Source organism: Scleropages formosus, chromosome 19 (genome assembly GCF_900964775.1).
Source record: "Scleropages formosus chromosome 19, fSclFor1.1, whole genome shotgun sequence".
NCBI lineage: Eukaryota > Metazoa > Chordata > Actinopteri > Osteoglossiformes > Osteoglossidae > Scleropages > Scleropages formosus.
Genome location: NC_041824.1, coordinates 18,929,213 through 18,946,128, shown reverse-complemented (window position 1 = coordinate 18,946,128; position 16,916 = coordinate 18,929,213). Strand labels below are relative to the sequence as shown.

The window sequence follows — 16,916 nt, the reverse complement described above, 5'->3', positions numbered from 1 at the left end:
GACAAAAACATATATTATTTATGGGATTTATTTTCCACAATGGGAAGCCTATTATTCCTTCCCTTATTCGCGTAATTGGGAAACAATGGATTTCATTTTGAAACCTTGAAAATATACCAATTCCTAATGTTGCCTGCAATAGGCAACATTACTCAGCCAGTATTGGTGGTCAGGCTATGGCCTGGTCTGGGAAAGGGAAGAAAAGGTCATAACATCAAATTTCTCTGTCACAAGCAGCTTCATACCTCTGTATGGGATACCAGTCTACACACACACACACACACACACACACACACACACACACACACACACACATACACACACACACTCATTCACTCACATAGTTATATACTACAGGCAATTCAGTCACCAAGTCACCTAAAACGTGTCATTACACATGTAGGAGAAAAACCATGTGAACACAGTGAGAATATGCAAGTAAGACACAGACTCTGTTGAGTTCAAACTCAGGTTTGACAGAACTGCAAGGCACCATTGGTGGCATCTTGAATTATGCATATGTTTATCTAGAATGATGTCACTACATTTGGTTATACTGCATCTTTTTGTATACTTTCTTATTCACTCTTCCATTTTCTGTTCCACACAGAACTGCTGTATCCCTTGTGGACAACTGAAATTGAATTTTTTATAATCGGTTTTCCTCTCTGAAGGTATGCTTTGCATATGTGACTGGGGAAAAAAAGAATACCCATTACCAAAGCATCCCAAGGGAACTACTGTTGTATCCTTGAGTGAAAGTACTATGTGACAAATGGTCTGGTTTGCAGGCCAACAGGACACCAGCTCAGGATTTCTGGATACAGTAGTCTTTATTTGGAACTCTTTAGCCAGGATACAGTGTTGTGAGGGATGTGAATGAGAACATAATTGATGTCCAGCCCTTCTCTGTCTCACTCCAGGGAAAGTCCTTTTTCACTGTAAACCAGGGGCTGAAGTATGGAGTCATGGCAACTAGGTCTTTGTTAACTATTAACGGTCGTATGTTATGGTGGCATGGCTACCAGCATGGTAAGCAAATTTAGGTGATGGCGTGCGTGTGTGTGTGCGTGTGTGTGTGATGCTCAGTATGTGGTAATGCATTATGCTTCATAGTGGAACGTTCATATGTTCTGTATATCTGCATGCTCTGTCTTCCCATGTGCCACATAGAGTAAATTAAACTTCAGCTGTAAGAAAACTTGTAAAATGTGTGTACAAAAAAACCTTCTGCATGAAATGCATTTGATAATTCAACAGGTTAGTCTGAGCCCATCAGCGCTCATGGTCATTAGTGCAATGAATAGTGGTAGAAAAGCTCTGTGTCGATAGGACTTGACTAAGAGAAGCACAATGAGCTGTGATTCAGTCTGCTTGTCGACTCTTCTGTGCCCTGACTCACGGAGGGAGTGAGTCACTCGGCCCTGGGACAGCTACTCTTTGGGTTTGTAGGGGTGTGCAGACGTCAGATGTTCTGTGGCTGACGTTGACCCTGGGGCCCTGGTCATTTTCCAACGCAGAATGCGGGGCCCCTATGATGAGGCGGGACTCATGCTGTGCCAGTGTAGCCTTATTTTAGCTTAGTCAATACCACCCTGTGAAATATCGAATGGGAATGAATCAATACACTGCGGAATCAAAATAAAAATCACTGACAAAAAAGAACATTCTCACATGATCGAGACTTAAACATAACTTTGGACTTCAAGATCCAGACTGACATTTTACGCGGTGCAAGGAGACCATTATAAAGCAAGAACAGCGACTGATACCTATTATGAGATACCTATTATGATTCTCCGTGTCTGAAAACACAGTTGCCTGTATAAAAGCAGCTGCAGATGGAGGGTGAAAAAATATTGTCACAGAACAGTACTGCAGCGTAACACTGTCTTCTCTGGGTTAATAGAGATGTTACATTTACGGAGCTGTTCAATTCACAAGAGTGACTATCAACAGATTAGTATCACTCATGCAGAGCCTGAAATGAGCCCCCAACACAAGATCACAGAAGATGACTGGGGTTTTTTTTTTTTTTTTTGCTGATGTTGTGGTAAAGGTTGCACATTTCCCTATATTTTTTATATTTACATATCTTCATTTAACCGATGTCCCATCCAGGGTGTGTCCCCTTTCCCTTTGGCCTTGCATCCTGTGTTGCCAGGTAGGCTCCAGTTCGCTGCGACCCCGCTTGGAACAAGCGGTTGTAGACATTGCATTGCATTGGATCGCATTCAGCTGATGATTTTCTCTAATTCAACTGGGATATTCTGCAGTTCAGGGTAAGTACATTACTCAAAGGTCCTACAGCAGGAGAAGGGACTCAAAGCTTTGTCCTTCAACTATAATGGCAGAGAATCCAACCAGTATGCCTATGCTTGGCTGTAATGCTCTTTGAGCATTGATAGCACTTTGCTGCTCATTTCCAAGGTCCCTCGCGGATTATTTTGATCCTCACCAATCTGATCAGTTTCTGGGGTTTTACTTTGATTGTTTGTAGCAAAAACTGGACCACAAGTTTTCAAAAATCTCCAGAGAAAGCAGAGTAAAAAACCCATAGCCCTACACCCTACTGTTGTTTCACAATAAAGTTCTCTTACAATGTGAATACATTTTTCAATTACAAATTCAAGGTCTAACACCATCTGGAGAATCAATACTCCAAAGGCATAGCATCCTTGGTCTTTGCCTACAGAGCAGCTGGTAGGCCTCTGTTGAGGTGAAAGTGGTGACCTTCATTGAACCTAAGTGCTTCATCTGTGGGCGAAGAGAAGGCCTGCAGCTGATGTCTCTTGAGGAGCAAGATGCATTTTTCCTAAAAATCGAAGAGCACTGGGGCATGCACACTGATGGAATAACCCTGCCCTATGATCTCCATAACCTCTGTTGACCTCCTCAGTCCACCCATGAATACGGATACCACTGCGCTCTGTCACTCTCTTTCCATGCAAAAATTTTCAGCATCCAAAGAACTGCACAAGACAGATTTCACAATCTTTAAGTCAACATCCTAGTCTTTTTTGTATTAGTCATAGCCACATAGGAGTGGTGGTGGACAGTCACTAGTACTTGGAACCCTAGAGTTTTCCTTCCATCCTATTCACTGTAGAGCCAGAGTTTTTCTTTTTTTTTTCTCTTTCATGGCAGCTGGCTTACTCTATTGATAACAATATCTGTAATAAAGCAAATGACTAGTATGTTAAGATATTTTAAAGAGATAATTTCATACAGAGAAATTTTCTGTAAGTGGTATTTCCTCCATCTGCAGACATTGACATTGTCCAAAGACATTGCGGTTAAGCCTTAATCAAAGAGTACGACAGCAACCCAAAGGCTACCAAGATAATGAAAAAGAATCATATTCTGAGAAAACTGGTGTACAAAACAATTAATCTAAAGTTACCTCTTGATTTTGACACCTGCAGCATCTTAAATAAAAGGATATTTTTGTATACCATGATGATTTAATTGATTAGTTAAATGCTTGTTTTCTCCTGTTTATCACACACTTGCCTTAGGAGTCCAGATTACTCGCCTACAGTGAGATGCGTAACTGGTAACAATTTCCTTAATCAACATAATGAACAGGGAACGATTTGCTCTAATGTGCCTTAATGACACTAGTGACGCAAGCATCCCTGCAAGGTGGTCGTGGTCTCTTCTTGTCACTGTACTCAAGTGTAGCAGTGGAGTTACATGATGTTAACACTTTGGAGCTTTTGCTGGCCTCACTGAGTGCATGCAGTCTTCAGAGTCTGGTAGGCAGAATGGCTAGGTTCCATTGCCCTCATCTAGGGCAAGAGTGCTTGAAGTGCTGCAAGCAACACAAAGACCACCCTGGTATGCTAACTCAAGCAAAACGCTCAAAAGTAACTTATGTTAAACAAAAGAAACTCAATATGAAAAAGAGAAGCATACAGAAGACATCATAACTTTGATGTATTTAGCTGATGCTTTTCTCCAAAACAACATACACTATTAATCTCCTTCCATTTTTTTTTCTTGTTTATAGAACGGAGTAAATTTTACTGGAGCAGTTCTGGGTAACTACTTTAATCAGGGTGGGATTTGAACATTGGTCCTTCAAGTGCAAGGCAGTAGCTTTAGCCACTATGCCACCTGCTGGTAAAAGTCCAATCTATTACATCTCCAACCCTTTATTTCCATGGTCATTACATTACAAAAGCAACTCACTTCCATCAAAATGGGCACCAAACCATGCTAATTCTTTTCCATAAAATGTTTTAGTCAAGGGGGGCGCGGTGGTGCAGTGGGTTGGACCGATGACGCAGTGGGTTGGACCGGGTGCTGCTCTCCAGTGGGTCTGGGGTTCGAGTCCCGCTTGGGGTGCCTTGCGACGGACTGGCGTCCCGTCCTGGGTGTGTCCCCTTCCCCCTCCGGCCTTACGCCCTGTGTTGCCGGGTAGGCTCCGGTTCCCCGTGACCCCGTATGGGACAAGCGGTTCTGAAAATGTGTGTGTGTGTGTGTGTGTGTGTTTTAGTCAATCCCTGAAGGTGGAAAAAGAGAAAATGCAGATCCCTGCTGTGTGTTTTCATTTCAAAGATTAGTAAGACAGATAGAACTGAACCTCCATCCTCATCACATGGTGACTGTGAAACAGGAATAGTCATTCTTCCCCTTGGTTGCTTTCAACAAGCTCATCCTTGTTCAAACCTTCACACAAAAGGAAGACTTGTCCGCTTTGGGGAAGCTTTGAATGGACTTTGTGGCCTTTGACTGGGCCTGTAATTACTGTGGTAAAAGCAGCTACCAGGGTCTGATCTCTATCTTTGGAAGTACTTTGGGGCCACTTTTCCTGACAGTGTACTGTTATTAAAAAGCTACTTAGAAAAAAGATAGTAATAAATAATAGTACCCATTGGAACATCAAATCCACTTTGTTTTTCCTCTTCATTGAAATAAGAGCAGTAAGTTTTGGCCTCGAAAGTTGAATATTTACAGCAATTGGCCAATATCATAATTGGTGTGGGGGGCTGTGCAAATCTCTACACAGGAGAATAGTCATTTGAGCATTTCTCTTTTAACTCTGTAGACGTGAACATTTACTTTTAACATATTCATTTATATTTGACTGATGTTAATAGCCAAATGAACATTGCACTTCTTGGAGGGATTTAACTAATGCGGTGGAGCATCACTGTGGGGTGCAAATTCTCTGGTATTAAAGCCCTCTCATTGAACACAAGAGAATCCTATGTTTTTGTGTACCCCCCCCCAATCCCCACCCCACACAGTGCAATTTTGCAAGGGAGAATAAGCAGACATGTACCTCTCAACTGCTTGCCCTCTAAAACAGCTTTTTAAACAACAGTCCACCTTCATGGAGACAGGCATTACAGCGGGTAGCTGAAAAGCCTGCGAAAGTGAATACTTCATCTCCTGTTGCCAACATAGCGTGGCGTCAGAGACGTACACCATGCTGTCGTCTTGCTCTGAATGGCGTCCGCCTCGGTTCCACATTCTTAACATTTCTGTGGAGTCAGAACGCTTTGTTTGCTCAGATGACGAATGCTACAGAGACTGCAGAGGCATCGTGGTGCGCTTCTGCGTCTTATCTGGGGCACGGGTGGGATGGGTTAAAGAAAAGGGAATGCTGCATTTACTTTGAGATTCAGGAATCACTGCTGTCTATGTGAACTGTAGAGGGAGTTCACATGTGTGCAGTGGGTACAGGTGCACTGGTATTGGGCTATTGTGTGTACAGGGTGGCAGTTATTGTTTTGGGGGGTAAAGGCAGGGAGGGGGTTTATTCCCTCTGTGATCTGGTTAGAATGCATACTGCGCCAGCGGAAAATGTGATGTGGAGCAAATGTTTAGCTGATATGCAGCAAATGCTGGGTGCCACCTTAATACTTCATTTCTAAACAAATGAATCAATAATGTATGACTTGGATGAAGCAAAATCAGAATACCGGTGAATCGGTTCAAACAGCTGTGTTTCCCATTAACAGTTTTCCAGTCACCTGTGCAGTATCATTGCTGGCATTAGAAGCACCACTGCAACCAGATACATACTATGTTGTTCAGTGGTGTATTGCTTTATTAACAGAGGAATATTGTGAAAATTAACTTAAAGATGGTGGTTGGTGTATGTTTCAACTTGTATTCAAACTATTGTGTAAAAAAAACTCATGCAAACCAAATGGAGATGATTTTATATTTTAATATTATAATGATATTTACACCCACACAAAATGTATACAGCCGCTTGTCCCGAGTGGGGTCATGGCAAGCCGGACCCTAACCCGACAACACAGGGTGCAAGGCCGAAGGGGGAGGGGACACACCCCAGATGGGACGCCAGTCCGTCGCAAGGCACCCCATGTAGACTCAAACCCCAGATCCACCACAAAGCAGACCCTGGCCAAAAACTCTGCACCACCACACCCCCCCAATGATATTTACATTATATTTCTATATATTTTAAATTCAAAGAGGGTCACAGTTGCAATAGCTGTTGTAGTGGTGAGGGCCATTGCCTTGCTATATGAAGGTTCCTGCTTCAAATCCCTACCCTTGCTAATGCCTTCGATCAAGGTATTTACTCTGATCTCATATAAACTAACTTGTTGCAGAAATGCATTAATCATTTTAAAACTTATTATTTTACATTAACTTGAACAAATATTTTAGGTAAATGAAGATTGTGGTTACATTATACAATGATTTTAATTGATCAAAGTTATCTTTATAACGTTATAACTAAGGGGCTGTATGGAGACTATTAATTCAGTGGGACAAAGTAACTTGTTCTGTATTCATAAAATATGAATAAACTGCTGCTCAGATGAAGTTCCACCAATAGTATTATTGTCAATTTTGTTTTGCAAACACTCCGCTTAACATAAAACAAGCATGACAGATATTTCCATTTTAATCAATGAAGTCACACTTGAGAGAGTTATTGTTGTAATTAGATTCTATGATGTTATCAGACCAGAAAGCTTTAAAGCATCCAGTGTAATCTGGAGAGTGATTATAGATAATAATTCTTTAGATGTATTATTATTATTATTATTATTCTTATTATTATTATTATGAAGCGTGATTCAGTAGCAATGAGTTTAAGAAGTAACTGCCTTTTTTGGGTTCAGGTCATATTCTGAGACTCAGGTTTTATCCATAGTCATTTTGTCCATGGTCATTCATCTGGGGGGGCGCGGTGGCGCAGTGGGTTGGACCACGGTCCTGCTTTCTGGTAGGTCTGGGGTTCGAGTCCCACTTGGGGTGCCTTGCGATGGACTGTCGTCCCGTCCTGGGTGTGTCCCCTCCCCCTCCGGCCTTACGCCCTGTGTTACCGGGTAGGCTCCGGTTCCCCGCGACCCCGTATGGGACAAGCGGTTCTGAAAATGTGTGTGTGTGTGTGTGTGTGTGTGTCATTCATCTGAAAATACACACAGGTCACCACATCTGGAAAAAAGCAATGTTAATCTCTATTTGCCCATCTTCAACACTTCGTTGAGAATTTCTCAGGCTGTTTCTTTCTACAGCACATAGATACAAAACCATAAAGAAATACTCCTGCATATTTATACTGAATGTGTCCCAATGAAAATATGTTGCTTCAGCTATCTACTTTGATGGGACATTTAACTCTCATGGAATGTGTGCAAAGGAAAGTCACGTTCTGCAGCACGGAGCAGAAAGGACTGCTGTGACCTGAGCTGTTTGATTGTTTCATAACACATTCAAAATATTAATTGTGCAAGTAAAACATCTGGTTGTGCATGTACGTAAAATTATAGTTTATGGAGGACTTTATAAAGATGAATAATACAGTGACGTACATCCATTCATCCATCCAGTTTCAATAACTGCTTTGTCTTGAGCAGGGTTGAGGTGATCCAAAGCCTATCTCGGAATCTCTGGACACAAGGCTCAGAGGGTTCACCCTGTATGGGACCTGGCGTACACTGATCACTATTTCTCATCTTATCCATTTGCAAACCTGTCTATTTTTATAAAACAGTTCTTGCTTAAGTACATCTGAAGGCTGCAATAACACTTCTTCAATAGGGACCTGAACAAGAAGCCTCTCAGCCACATATTTCCAGTAACTTGAAGCCTTCATTGCTAGGCATACTGAAACTGCTGTTTTTGATTCATTCTGTTATTTTCTAATAATGCAAACACACACACACAGAGGCTCACATCTTTGAATAACTTCTGTTACAATATGCAAATTCTTTTTATGTCTGAGATCTCAGTGCAAATATTACTCTGTAATATGCACAGTGAGAGTACTGAAAAGACTCGATTTAAATCAAAACTCGAGGCTGACAAAATTGTCTGAACACATAAACAATGGTTTTTGGATCTTTTTTCCTGACACACCATAAAGAGCACCTTCCACACTGGGGTGCTGAACTGAGACTATACCAGGTTGTACAGCTGTAGTTGTGGGACTAGTTGAAAAGTGGGACAATTACCACAAACACTGCTGCCCTTGTGGATTTGATGGCCAACCCTGGTTCTCATCCAATACAGTGTAAGTTTTTTCTGTTACTTGCTTTACCAAAGTTATTTGTGTCAACTCACCTCGTGATTCAAGTGGAAATGAAAAGGTATTCCGGTTGACTTTAGATCAAAATATGTGCAGGCACCTTGGCTTCAAAATGCCATCCAGAGACAATTCCTCACTGCACCTGTACATTTAACTAGACATCTATGATACAGAAATCCAAGTAGAACAAATTGACCCCAGTGTCCTTGTGTGGATGGGTTGGCCTAAAGTGACACCTAGAACCAGGCAGATGCTTCACAACTCCATGTGGTGCCCAAGTAGGAGTTTTAAATTTCCAGATAATTTTATCCAAAGTGACTTCCAATTAACTCTATGTGGTGTTATTAGCCCACGCACCTTGTTCACCAAGGTGACTTAAACTGGGTCACTCATCCGTACATCAGAAGAACACACGCTCTCTGTCACTCACACACTATGGTGGAATCTGAACAGCATGTCTTTGGACTGTGGGAGGACCCAGAGGAAACCCACACAGACACAGAGAGAACATGCAAACTCCACACAGATTGAGCAGGGATTGAACCCACATCCTCTCACACCAACCAGGCACTGTGAGACAGCAGTGGTACTCATTGTGCCACCACGCCACCCTCAGAAGCAGAACTCATGAACTTGGTAAGTGGCAATGAATAAATAGGGAGGAAAAAGGGTTGACTAGATGAATTCTCTAAAAACTGAGGGAGTGATGCTCTCCAGAACCTACTTCCACATCTACAGACAGGGCTCAGCTTTAGCACTACATTGTATTTTGGATGAGCCATTCATTATCGAGTTCTGTACCACATCCACAGTCAGGCTGTCAGCACCATTCCTACCCTGTATGTCTGTAATTGTGCCTGAGACACACCTTGAGAATCGACATAAGTGTTATTTCAACCTTGTCAGCCCCAGTAACACAGCCACACAGGACCAAGAAGGTCCAGAAATGACATCATTTGCCTTCAGTTACAGGTCTAGAAGGAGAAAAAAATATATATTTTACATTTTATAATTTCATGTCAGCTTTAGAATTTTACATTTGTATTTGCCTCAGAAATATGTGTGTTCCTGGTGTGTGATGCATCAGTCCTGTCCAGATTCTAGTCACATTCTGGTCAGATTTAAGACACTGTAATAACGTTTGACTACTGCAAGACTTCAGAATATCGCAGTGGATGAAAAGATTTGCAGTGTGCTACAGAGACACATACACACAAACATACTAACAACGAGCTAATTTCCCAGGACCATCTGCCCTAGTCAGTGGCAAATTAAAAAAAGCGTATGGGAATAGGTTTGAGCCAAGCAGCTGCCACGTTCTATTACCTCACCTTTATTAGAAAAATTACAATGATGAAATTGTGAAGTAGCTGTGCAGAGTTGAGTTTTCTGCCTGATGGGAAAATTGTTCACATTAAATAAATAAAAAAAAACACAAATATACATATGCAGGTACATAGATAAATAGCATTAAATACCAGAAACAAATTCTCTGATTAGTATGTGCGACAAACATCTAAATCTCTTATTTTCTCTGTCTACTTTTGAATTCATTTAACTTATTTATTTATTTGTTGGGCACTGTTTCCTTTAAATTAAAGCATGTAGGTGAAATCTCTATAGCTGCTAACTCCCATGCATCAGTATGACTCATACGGAATAATGCTTGCTTGCTGTTATCATCTAATGGAAAATTAAGTGGAAATATAAATGGCAGATAGAGTATTGAGTGGCTTACATATCATGGGAGATTCAAATCATCTCTAAATAGCACACAGAATCTACAGTGTCTGTATCAGTAATGACCGTGACTGCACAGTCCAAGAATGATTGCATATGGATTTTGTAATTAACCTATTGGCATGCAAGGAAAGGTAACATAACAGAGATTTTCACCCTCTTTCCCTTACTTTACATAATAAATTCAGGAATATAAAGCATGAAAAAAAAAACAATAAATGCCCCTTGCACCCTAACCCTGGGAACAAGAGATATGCAGGACTGGAGTGCCCATTGATATTAATGACTATAGAACTCACCTGAGAAGCACTGACTGGTTTTCTGTTAATTATGTTTTGAGGTGGAATATTGGTCGTGCCACACTACAGACTGCAGGACGTTAGTAAGATACCTTGTGGACATTTAGTTCGGCTGAGTGCTCAAGTGAGTGTGATCTTCAGAAAACATTGCTAATTTGACAGGTGATTATAATAAATAGACACCACTCTTTAGGCAGACACTGCAGTAAGTTATCCAGAAGTGTTTGAAAGCGTGTTTACTATTGTGACAAACCAAATCTATTTCCCTCATATTGCCAAAGGCCTTTAGAAATCACAGATCAGGGATGTGACTTAGAATTTCAGTATTACCCACATGAATTGTACTTGTCCTCACGGAAGCGCAATACTCTTATATATTTCTACCCGCAACTTGCTTGAGCACATTTAAATCCAGGCAACAGCAAGAGAAGGGGATTCACCAAAAAGAAGGCTTTGAATCTCAAGCTCTTCATTACATCATCATTTCCAAAAAGGTTGTGGATTATAAGTTTGACTTTTCACTGATACATCTCCCTCCCTCTCCACTATGAATCGCTGTGCGTCAGTGACACCAGATTATAAATGAACTTGGCGGTCACAATGGGTGCACACTTCTATCTGGGACCCTTGATCCATGAACCACTTTGTGGGTAGTTGGGAGGGGGGGGTCTTTTCCTTGCTTGAGCGGAAACGCTCCACAGTTCTAGGCTCAGCAGTCCCGCTGTTTTAAATGTGAGTGGTTCTTATAAGGACAGCCTCCACCACCAGGATGGCAGACAGACACTTACTTGTACATTTCTTGATTCCGGAGCCTTTCTTGAGGGCATGTCGACTGAGCTTGCAGTGGAAGTTGTCTTCCCAGAACTCCGCAAACCAGATGTTCCTTCGGTTGTTGTCCAGTGTGCGGCTGATGAAGTAGCGGTCGAACCCTGGGGGGTATCAACATCAGCCATCAGTGGACTGTGTGCGTGTTGGTGTTTTTTTTTCTTTCTTTCTTTCTTTTTTTTTTTTTTTTTTTTTTACATATTTCTGTGATATCTTTGTCTCAAATTTAACAGTCATCAACTCTTGTAGGCTGGATTATGCAGTACATGATATTTGTCTATAGCTGTGGTGATAATTAATAATGATTTCCATAGAAGGATTATGACAGCCTATGGTTCATATTGCTGTAATAAAATACCCTTTCTATTTCTTTCCATACTTTACACTTGTATTTTATTGTTAAGGTCTACACCTGACGTCGGTAGAACAGAAGAACGTTATACACACACAGACATTGCCTGAAACCGCTTGCCCCAAATAGGGTTGTGGCGAGCTGGAGCCTAGCCCAGCAACACAGGGCACAGGGCTGGAGGCGGAGGGGACACACCCAGGATGGGGTGCTAGTCTGTCGCAAGGCACCCCAAGCAGCACTCAAACCCCAGACCCACCACAGAGCAGGACCTGGTCAAACCCACTGTGCCACCACATCCCCCATCCAAATGTTAAATATATATGTATGTTATAATATAATGTTATATATATTATTCTATATATAGTTATACAGGGGGTGTGGCCGGTTCAGCTGCTGCCCACTGTGTGGTGGGTCTGGGGTTCAAGCCCTGCTTGGGGTGCCTTGCGAAGTATTGGTGTCCCATCCTGGGTGTGTCCCCTCCCCCCTCGGCCTTGAGCCCTGTGTTGCCGGGCAAGACCTCGGCTTGCCACGACAGCTCTCAGGACAAGCGGTTGTTGACGATAGATGGATGGATAGATGGATATTATAACACCGAAACAATGCGTGCGCAGTCGAGTACCTTTGACATTCATCCGTTTGGGCAGAATGGTGACGGCTCCCTCTGCCATCTCTTCTTGATGCAGCACTGGAGAGATTTTTGATCCCCAGCTGTCTGACCCCACCCACAGGAAATGGCCCGTCTGGTTGGCCTTCTTGCCCGCCTGCAGAAGCCGCCTGAAGGAAGGTATCATGTCCAATTTTATTTACCATATTTTCATTCACAGGAGGAATAACGCAGCACTTAGAGCAGTCAAATACTGATGTATTCACTGGAAATAAAAATGACTAATACAGCATAATAACTCTGAATGGCTATGACAGAAAATTCTTTCTTTGATGAAAGCTATAATGGAAGAGAATGTGTCTAGGTCTCTGGAAAAAAAAAAAATTAAAAACTGTCAGATGGTACTTGAGTTTTGCTTGCGTCTTGAAAAGATATGTTTCCACAATACAGACTGAACCTTTGATATTCAAATCGGAAAATTTGTGCTTCTAAACTCTAGCTTTTATCAAGTCATGTGAGAATATAACAAGGCAAACTGACCCTTTTTTTCATGAGAGGGTTATTACGGCTCTGTCTGCTCTTTCCCTGAGACATCAGATGTGTATCTCCTGCAGCATGATGTCCATCCCTCCCTCGTCTAATAACAAAGCTGGCAGGAGGCTTACTGATGAGACAGTCAGCTTTCCTCATTCAGCCACACACCCTTTGCTCTACCCTGGTTGTCTGCGGTGGTTTTTCCTTGGCCTTCATGGGGCACTGGCTCTGTGTCACAATAGTAGGGTATGGTAGAATCTAATGGTAGATTCTTCTAGTAAATTGCTTGTTCTCAGCTGACTGCTGTGAATGGCTGTGATTTACTACCCTGGAATGGACTGGGGTGATATCCAAGATGTACCACATATCACAACAGATACTGGCCCAGAATAACTGAGATTTAATTGGAAAAACAGTTATGGAAATGCATTGATGTATTCGTGTAGATTTCATCATTCACAATCTTTACAAATCTGTATGTGACAGATGCAACCATTTATACTACTTGGCATGACCGGGTGTTTGCCTGGCTCACTCAAGTAAAACAACTCAGCCTGTGACTGCAATGTGGACAGATATTACAGAACATCCAGACAGAGGACAAAGCCTTCGCCCTTCAAACCACGGGAAACTGTCCAATAAACCCTTCGCTGATCGCTTCCAGCAATAACTTTTCCACTTAAAATCCATAGGGTAAAAATGTTTTAAGTAAATTCTAAAATAGATGTTTTTTCTAACCCTTAAGGTTCCAATGAACCCCCCTCAGAGTACATGTAACCCAGAGTTACATTGGTTTCGACCAAAACATACTTCGGTCTTCAAACAAAACAAATCAAAACTGAAAACTTACAATCAACAGGAGGTGGAGGAGTAGTGCACTGTTTCTCACCCCAACAGTCAATTCAAATTTCCATTTCAGCTTTTTTTATTATTATTTTTTATGGGGAGTCTTGTGTGAAAACTTGTTTGATATTAGTTTTATTGCCTGGCTACCAAAAACATGGCGGTGAAAAAATGCACTCTTCAAAGTTTATAAAATGATGTCTTTAGGAGATTTAAGATATCATTTCAATCAGAAACCAATATAGCACTTGGGTGTGGTTCCATCAGACTGTGGTGGTCTAGCACTGTCGCTACTGTTATTGCTGTTGGAATGGGCTGGGGGGTGGGGGGTTTGGGGGGAGTGGAGGGGCACCAGCCACAGATTGGATACCTGCGTGGGCAGCGGCCAGCAGGAGATGTGAGGCAACTAGGCAAAATGAGTCTCTCCCCAGGCGTAGTGGGCGCCTGGTCTGTTTACAACATTCACATCATGACAGCTTTCTCAGGGGATTAACAGGCCCCATCTCAGAAGAACATGGCACGTCTTATCAGCACGTTGACTGCTGATAAGATAGAAGTATTCCTCTGACCAAGAAGGAGATCATGAAAAAAATATTATGTGTGTATCTATATATATATATATATATATTTAATATATACATAATATATGTGTGTATGACTGAAATGGAAAAATGGATTAAAACCAATCAAACCGGCCAGTAAAATCTAGCTTTGTTCTTTTGTTTTTTTTTTATGCTGCAAATCTGGTTTCTCCTCTAATCCTATTTCTAGGCACTACTGCTTACCTTAAAAATACTTTGCAGTGCTGAATGCTTTTTGAACCATCTCATTAATATGCATTCTTGGGATTTAGATTTTAAAATATTATTGGAACCGTGGAGAAATTTCTCCTTGTAACTGGCTGACAGGGAGCAACACTGAATCTGTAACAGTATCCCACTCTGCCCTCAAACAGATTCAATAAGACTTATGGGTTTTTAATCAGCATCTTCTGCACAGTGCCTTGATGCTCTGCTGTTCATGCTGACTTGGACTTTCCATTCATAATCACGCATCATCTATTCTCTGATACCGGACAGTCTGTAACCTGTGCCACATCAGTCTACAGCACATGTTGCTGTGAAAACCCTGTAATTACAGTTTCCACATATCATGTTTCATGTACATTTTCTTCCCTGAATCTGTCAAATCAGATGTTGTAAACGCCCTGGCTTTTGCAGGCACCTGCAGTAATAAATGCTCCTCCACACAAATATGACCGTAGTCATGCTTTTGCTGCAGCAAAACTTAGGATGCAGAAGTAAGTGTTGGGTTCTCTCATGAATGTTGCCTTTCACCAATGTTTTTGCATATTTTCTGGTGTGGGTATTTTTAAATTCTTCATGAATGGCAGATTTTTGGCACAGTGTCAGAACGTTTCTCCCTACAGAAGAGCTATTGAGGCGAGCATTAGTCGCGCAAAGCTCACTGCAATGCGCCACATAGCATCCAATATTTTCAGACAAAAAAAAAAAAATTATTTTCTCTCCTTCTCTCTCTGATGTTGTATTCTGTGGTATATGTAGCTACCCTGCGGTGGACTGGCGCCCCATCCAGGATGTATGCCTCTTTGCCTCGTGCACAGTGATTCCGGGATAGGCTTCAGTCTACCATGACCCTGACCAAGGCAAATACTTGTTGATGGTGAGTAAGAGTGAGTGTACTCTGTTCTATTTTATCAGTCCCAGGATGGTCAGGGTGGGAGGTGTGGGAAAGCTGGGCTCTTTTACGAAATACAAGAGTTAGGTATCATTTTGCTCATCATTATCTCCTCAAAATGGAAAAAAAAATAAAATAAAAGAAAGTGAAATAAAATAATGTATAAAAAAGAAAAAGTAGAGGAAGTAATAAGGCACAGCTTCAGGTGAATCCTTTTAGCAGTAGCAAAAAATGTCGTAAAAATACTTTGTGTGACCATACAGGTGAAACATCTTTCTTCACCCAGGGGATATTCTGGAACAGTTTTGCTCTAATGGACAACAGTTTGATTTGATCCTGGTCATGAAGATATGGTTGCAGGTGCAAGATCAGGGAGGTCATTGAGGTACTGACAAGATCAGCAAAGACTGCAGGCGCATGAAAGCTGTCAAACAAAGGCTTTTACCAACATCTTTTGAAATTAAACTGGTTTGAATAAAACCTTGAATGAAACTAACCTGATGTCATCCTCATTGGCAAAGATGATCACTACCCGGGCGTTGGGGTTCTCCTTCAGGCGGCGAATGATCTTGTCAAACTCCCCGGCCTTAGGCTCCCTAGGGATCTTCACCGACTGGGCGATGCACACGCTTCCTGTAAAGACACACACATACACAAACACAGGTAAGTCCACTGATCAGCCAAGTCATTCATCAGGAGGTCACTCAAAGTGTCACACTCGCTGTTGTTGCTCTCTGAAGAGGACACAAGTCTGACATTTTCCCAGCAGAACCCTTGGCGGATTTGAGACAGATGTCAGGCTGACTTAAATCCTCCTGTTGAAAGTGGCTCTGCATCTAACAGCTGTCTGAGGGGAGGATTTGAGGGTCAAGGTTGGAGGTGCAAAACCTCCAATTGATCCTCCGCCATCTCCCACCCCCCGAGTCCTTAGGTTACAGCCAAAAATGAGACCCGGAAAGTGTGGGAGTCATTTTCCCGAAACCAAGTCTAGTTTTGCTTTCTCCACTTTCATTCTGTTTCATTTCTTATGCAGGCCTAGGCATATCCGAACAAAACGGTCAAGGTACAGTATTCCACAGCATGAGAAATGCGAAGTACTAAGAAAATTGTTTAGGAAACAGCAGGGTGCTGATCTGACACTGTTTATGGGGCTGCCAATAGCGGGGAGGAAGCTGGGTGGCAGTTTGACGTGCAGCTTTCAGGACCAGGAATGGAAAGGGTTTGTGGCAAGATAAATCTTGCTACTTCATTTCCAAGTCAGCTCCTTTCTCTCCTATGCACAGTTAGCAGATTTGTCCACTCCTGCAGGTCTCGGCATGCTTTAAAATACTAAAACACTCATTACTTCTTCTCTTAGAACATTTTAAATGGTCATTCATTTTTTTACTAGTTTTCGTTGCATTGATTCTTCATTACAGGAAGAATGTGTCACACTAGTGAAAACACATTTTTTTAACAGTTAAACATCCAAGGCCAAATATTTGGCCTTTGTCCAGA

At 41.9% G+C, this 16,916-nt stretch overlaps 1 protein-coding gene across 2 annotated transcripts in view; it reads right to left on the bottom strand.

The window, feature by feature from the left end:
* The window catches only part of grm4 (glutamate receptor, metabotropic 4), a 244,553-nt gene that overhangs the window by 49,546 nt on the left and 178,091 nt on the right, over positions 1 to 16,916 (bottom strand). For both annotated transcript variants that reach the window (XM_018760620.2, XM_018760621.2), the window contains exons 4-6: positions 15,917 to 16,052; positions 12,360 to 12,514; positions 11,352 to 11,492 (exon numbers count right to left, since the gene is read on the bottom strand). In XM_018760620.2, coding sequence (XP_018616136.1) covers positions 11,352 to 11,492; positions 12,360 to 12,514; positions 15,917 to 16,052 — 432 coding nt within the window. The remainder of the gene's footprint in view (positions 1 to 11,351; positions 11,493 to 12,359; positions 12,515 to 15,916; positions 16,053 to 16,916) is intronic.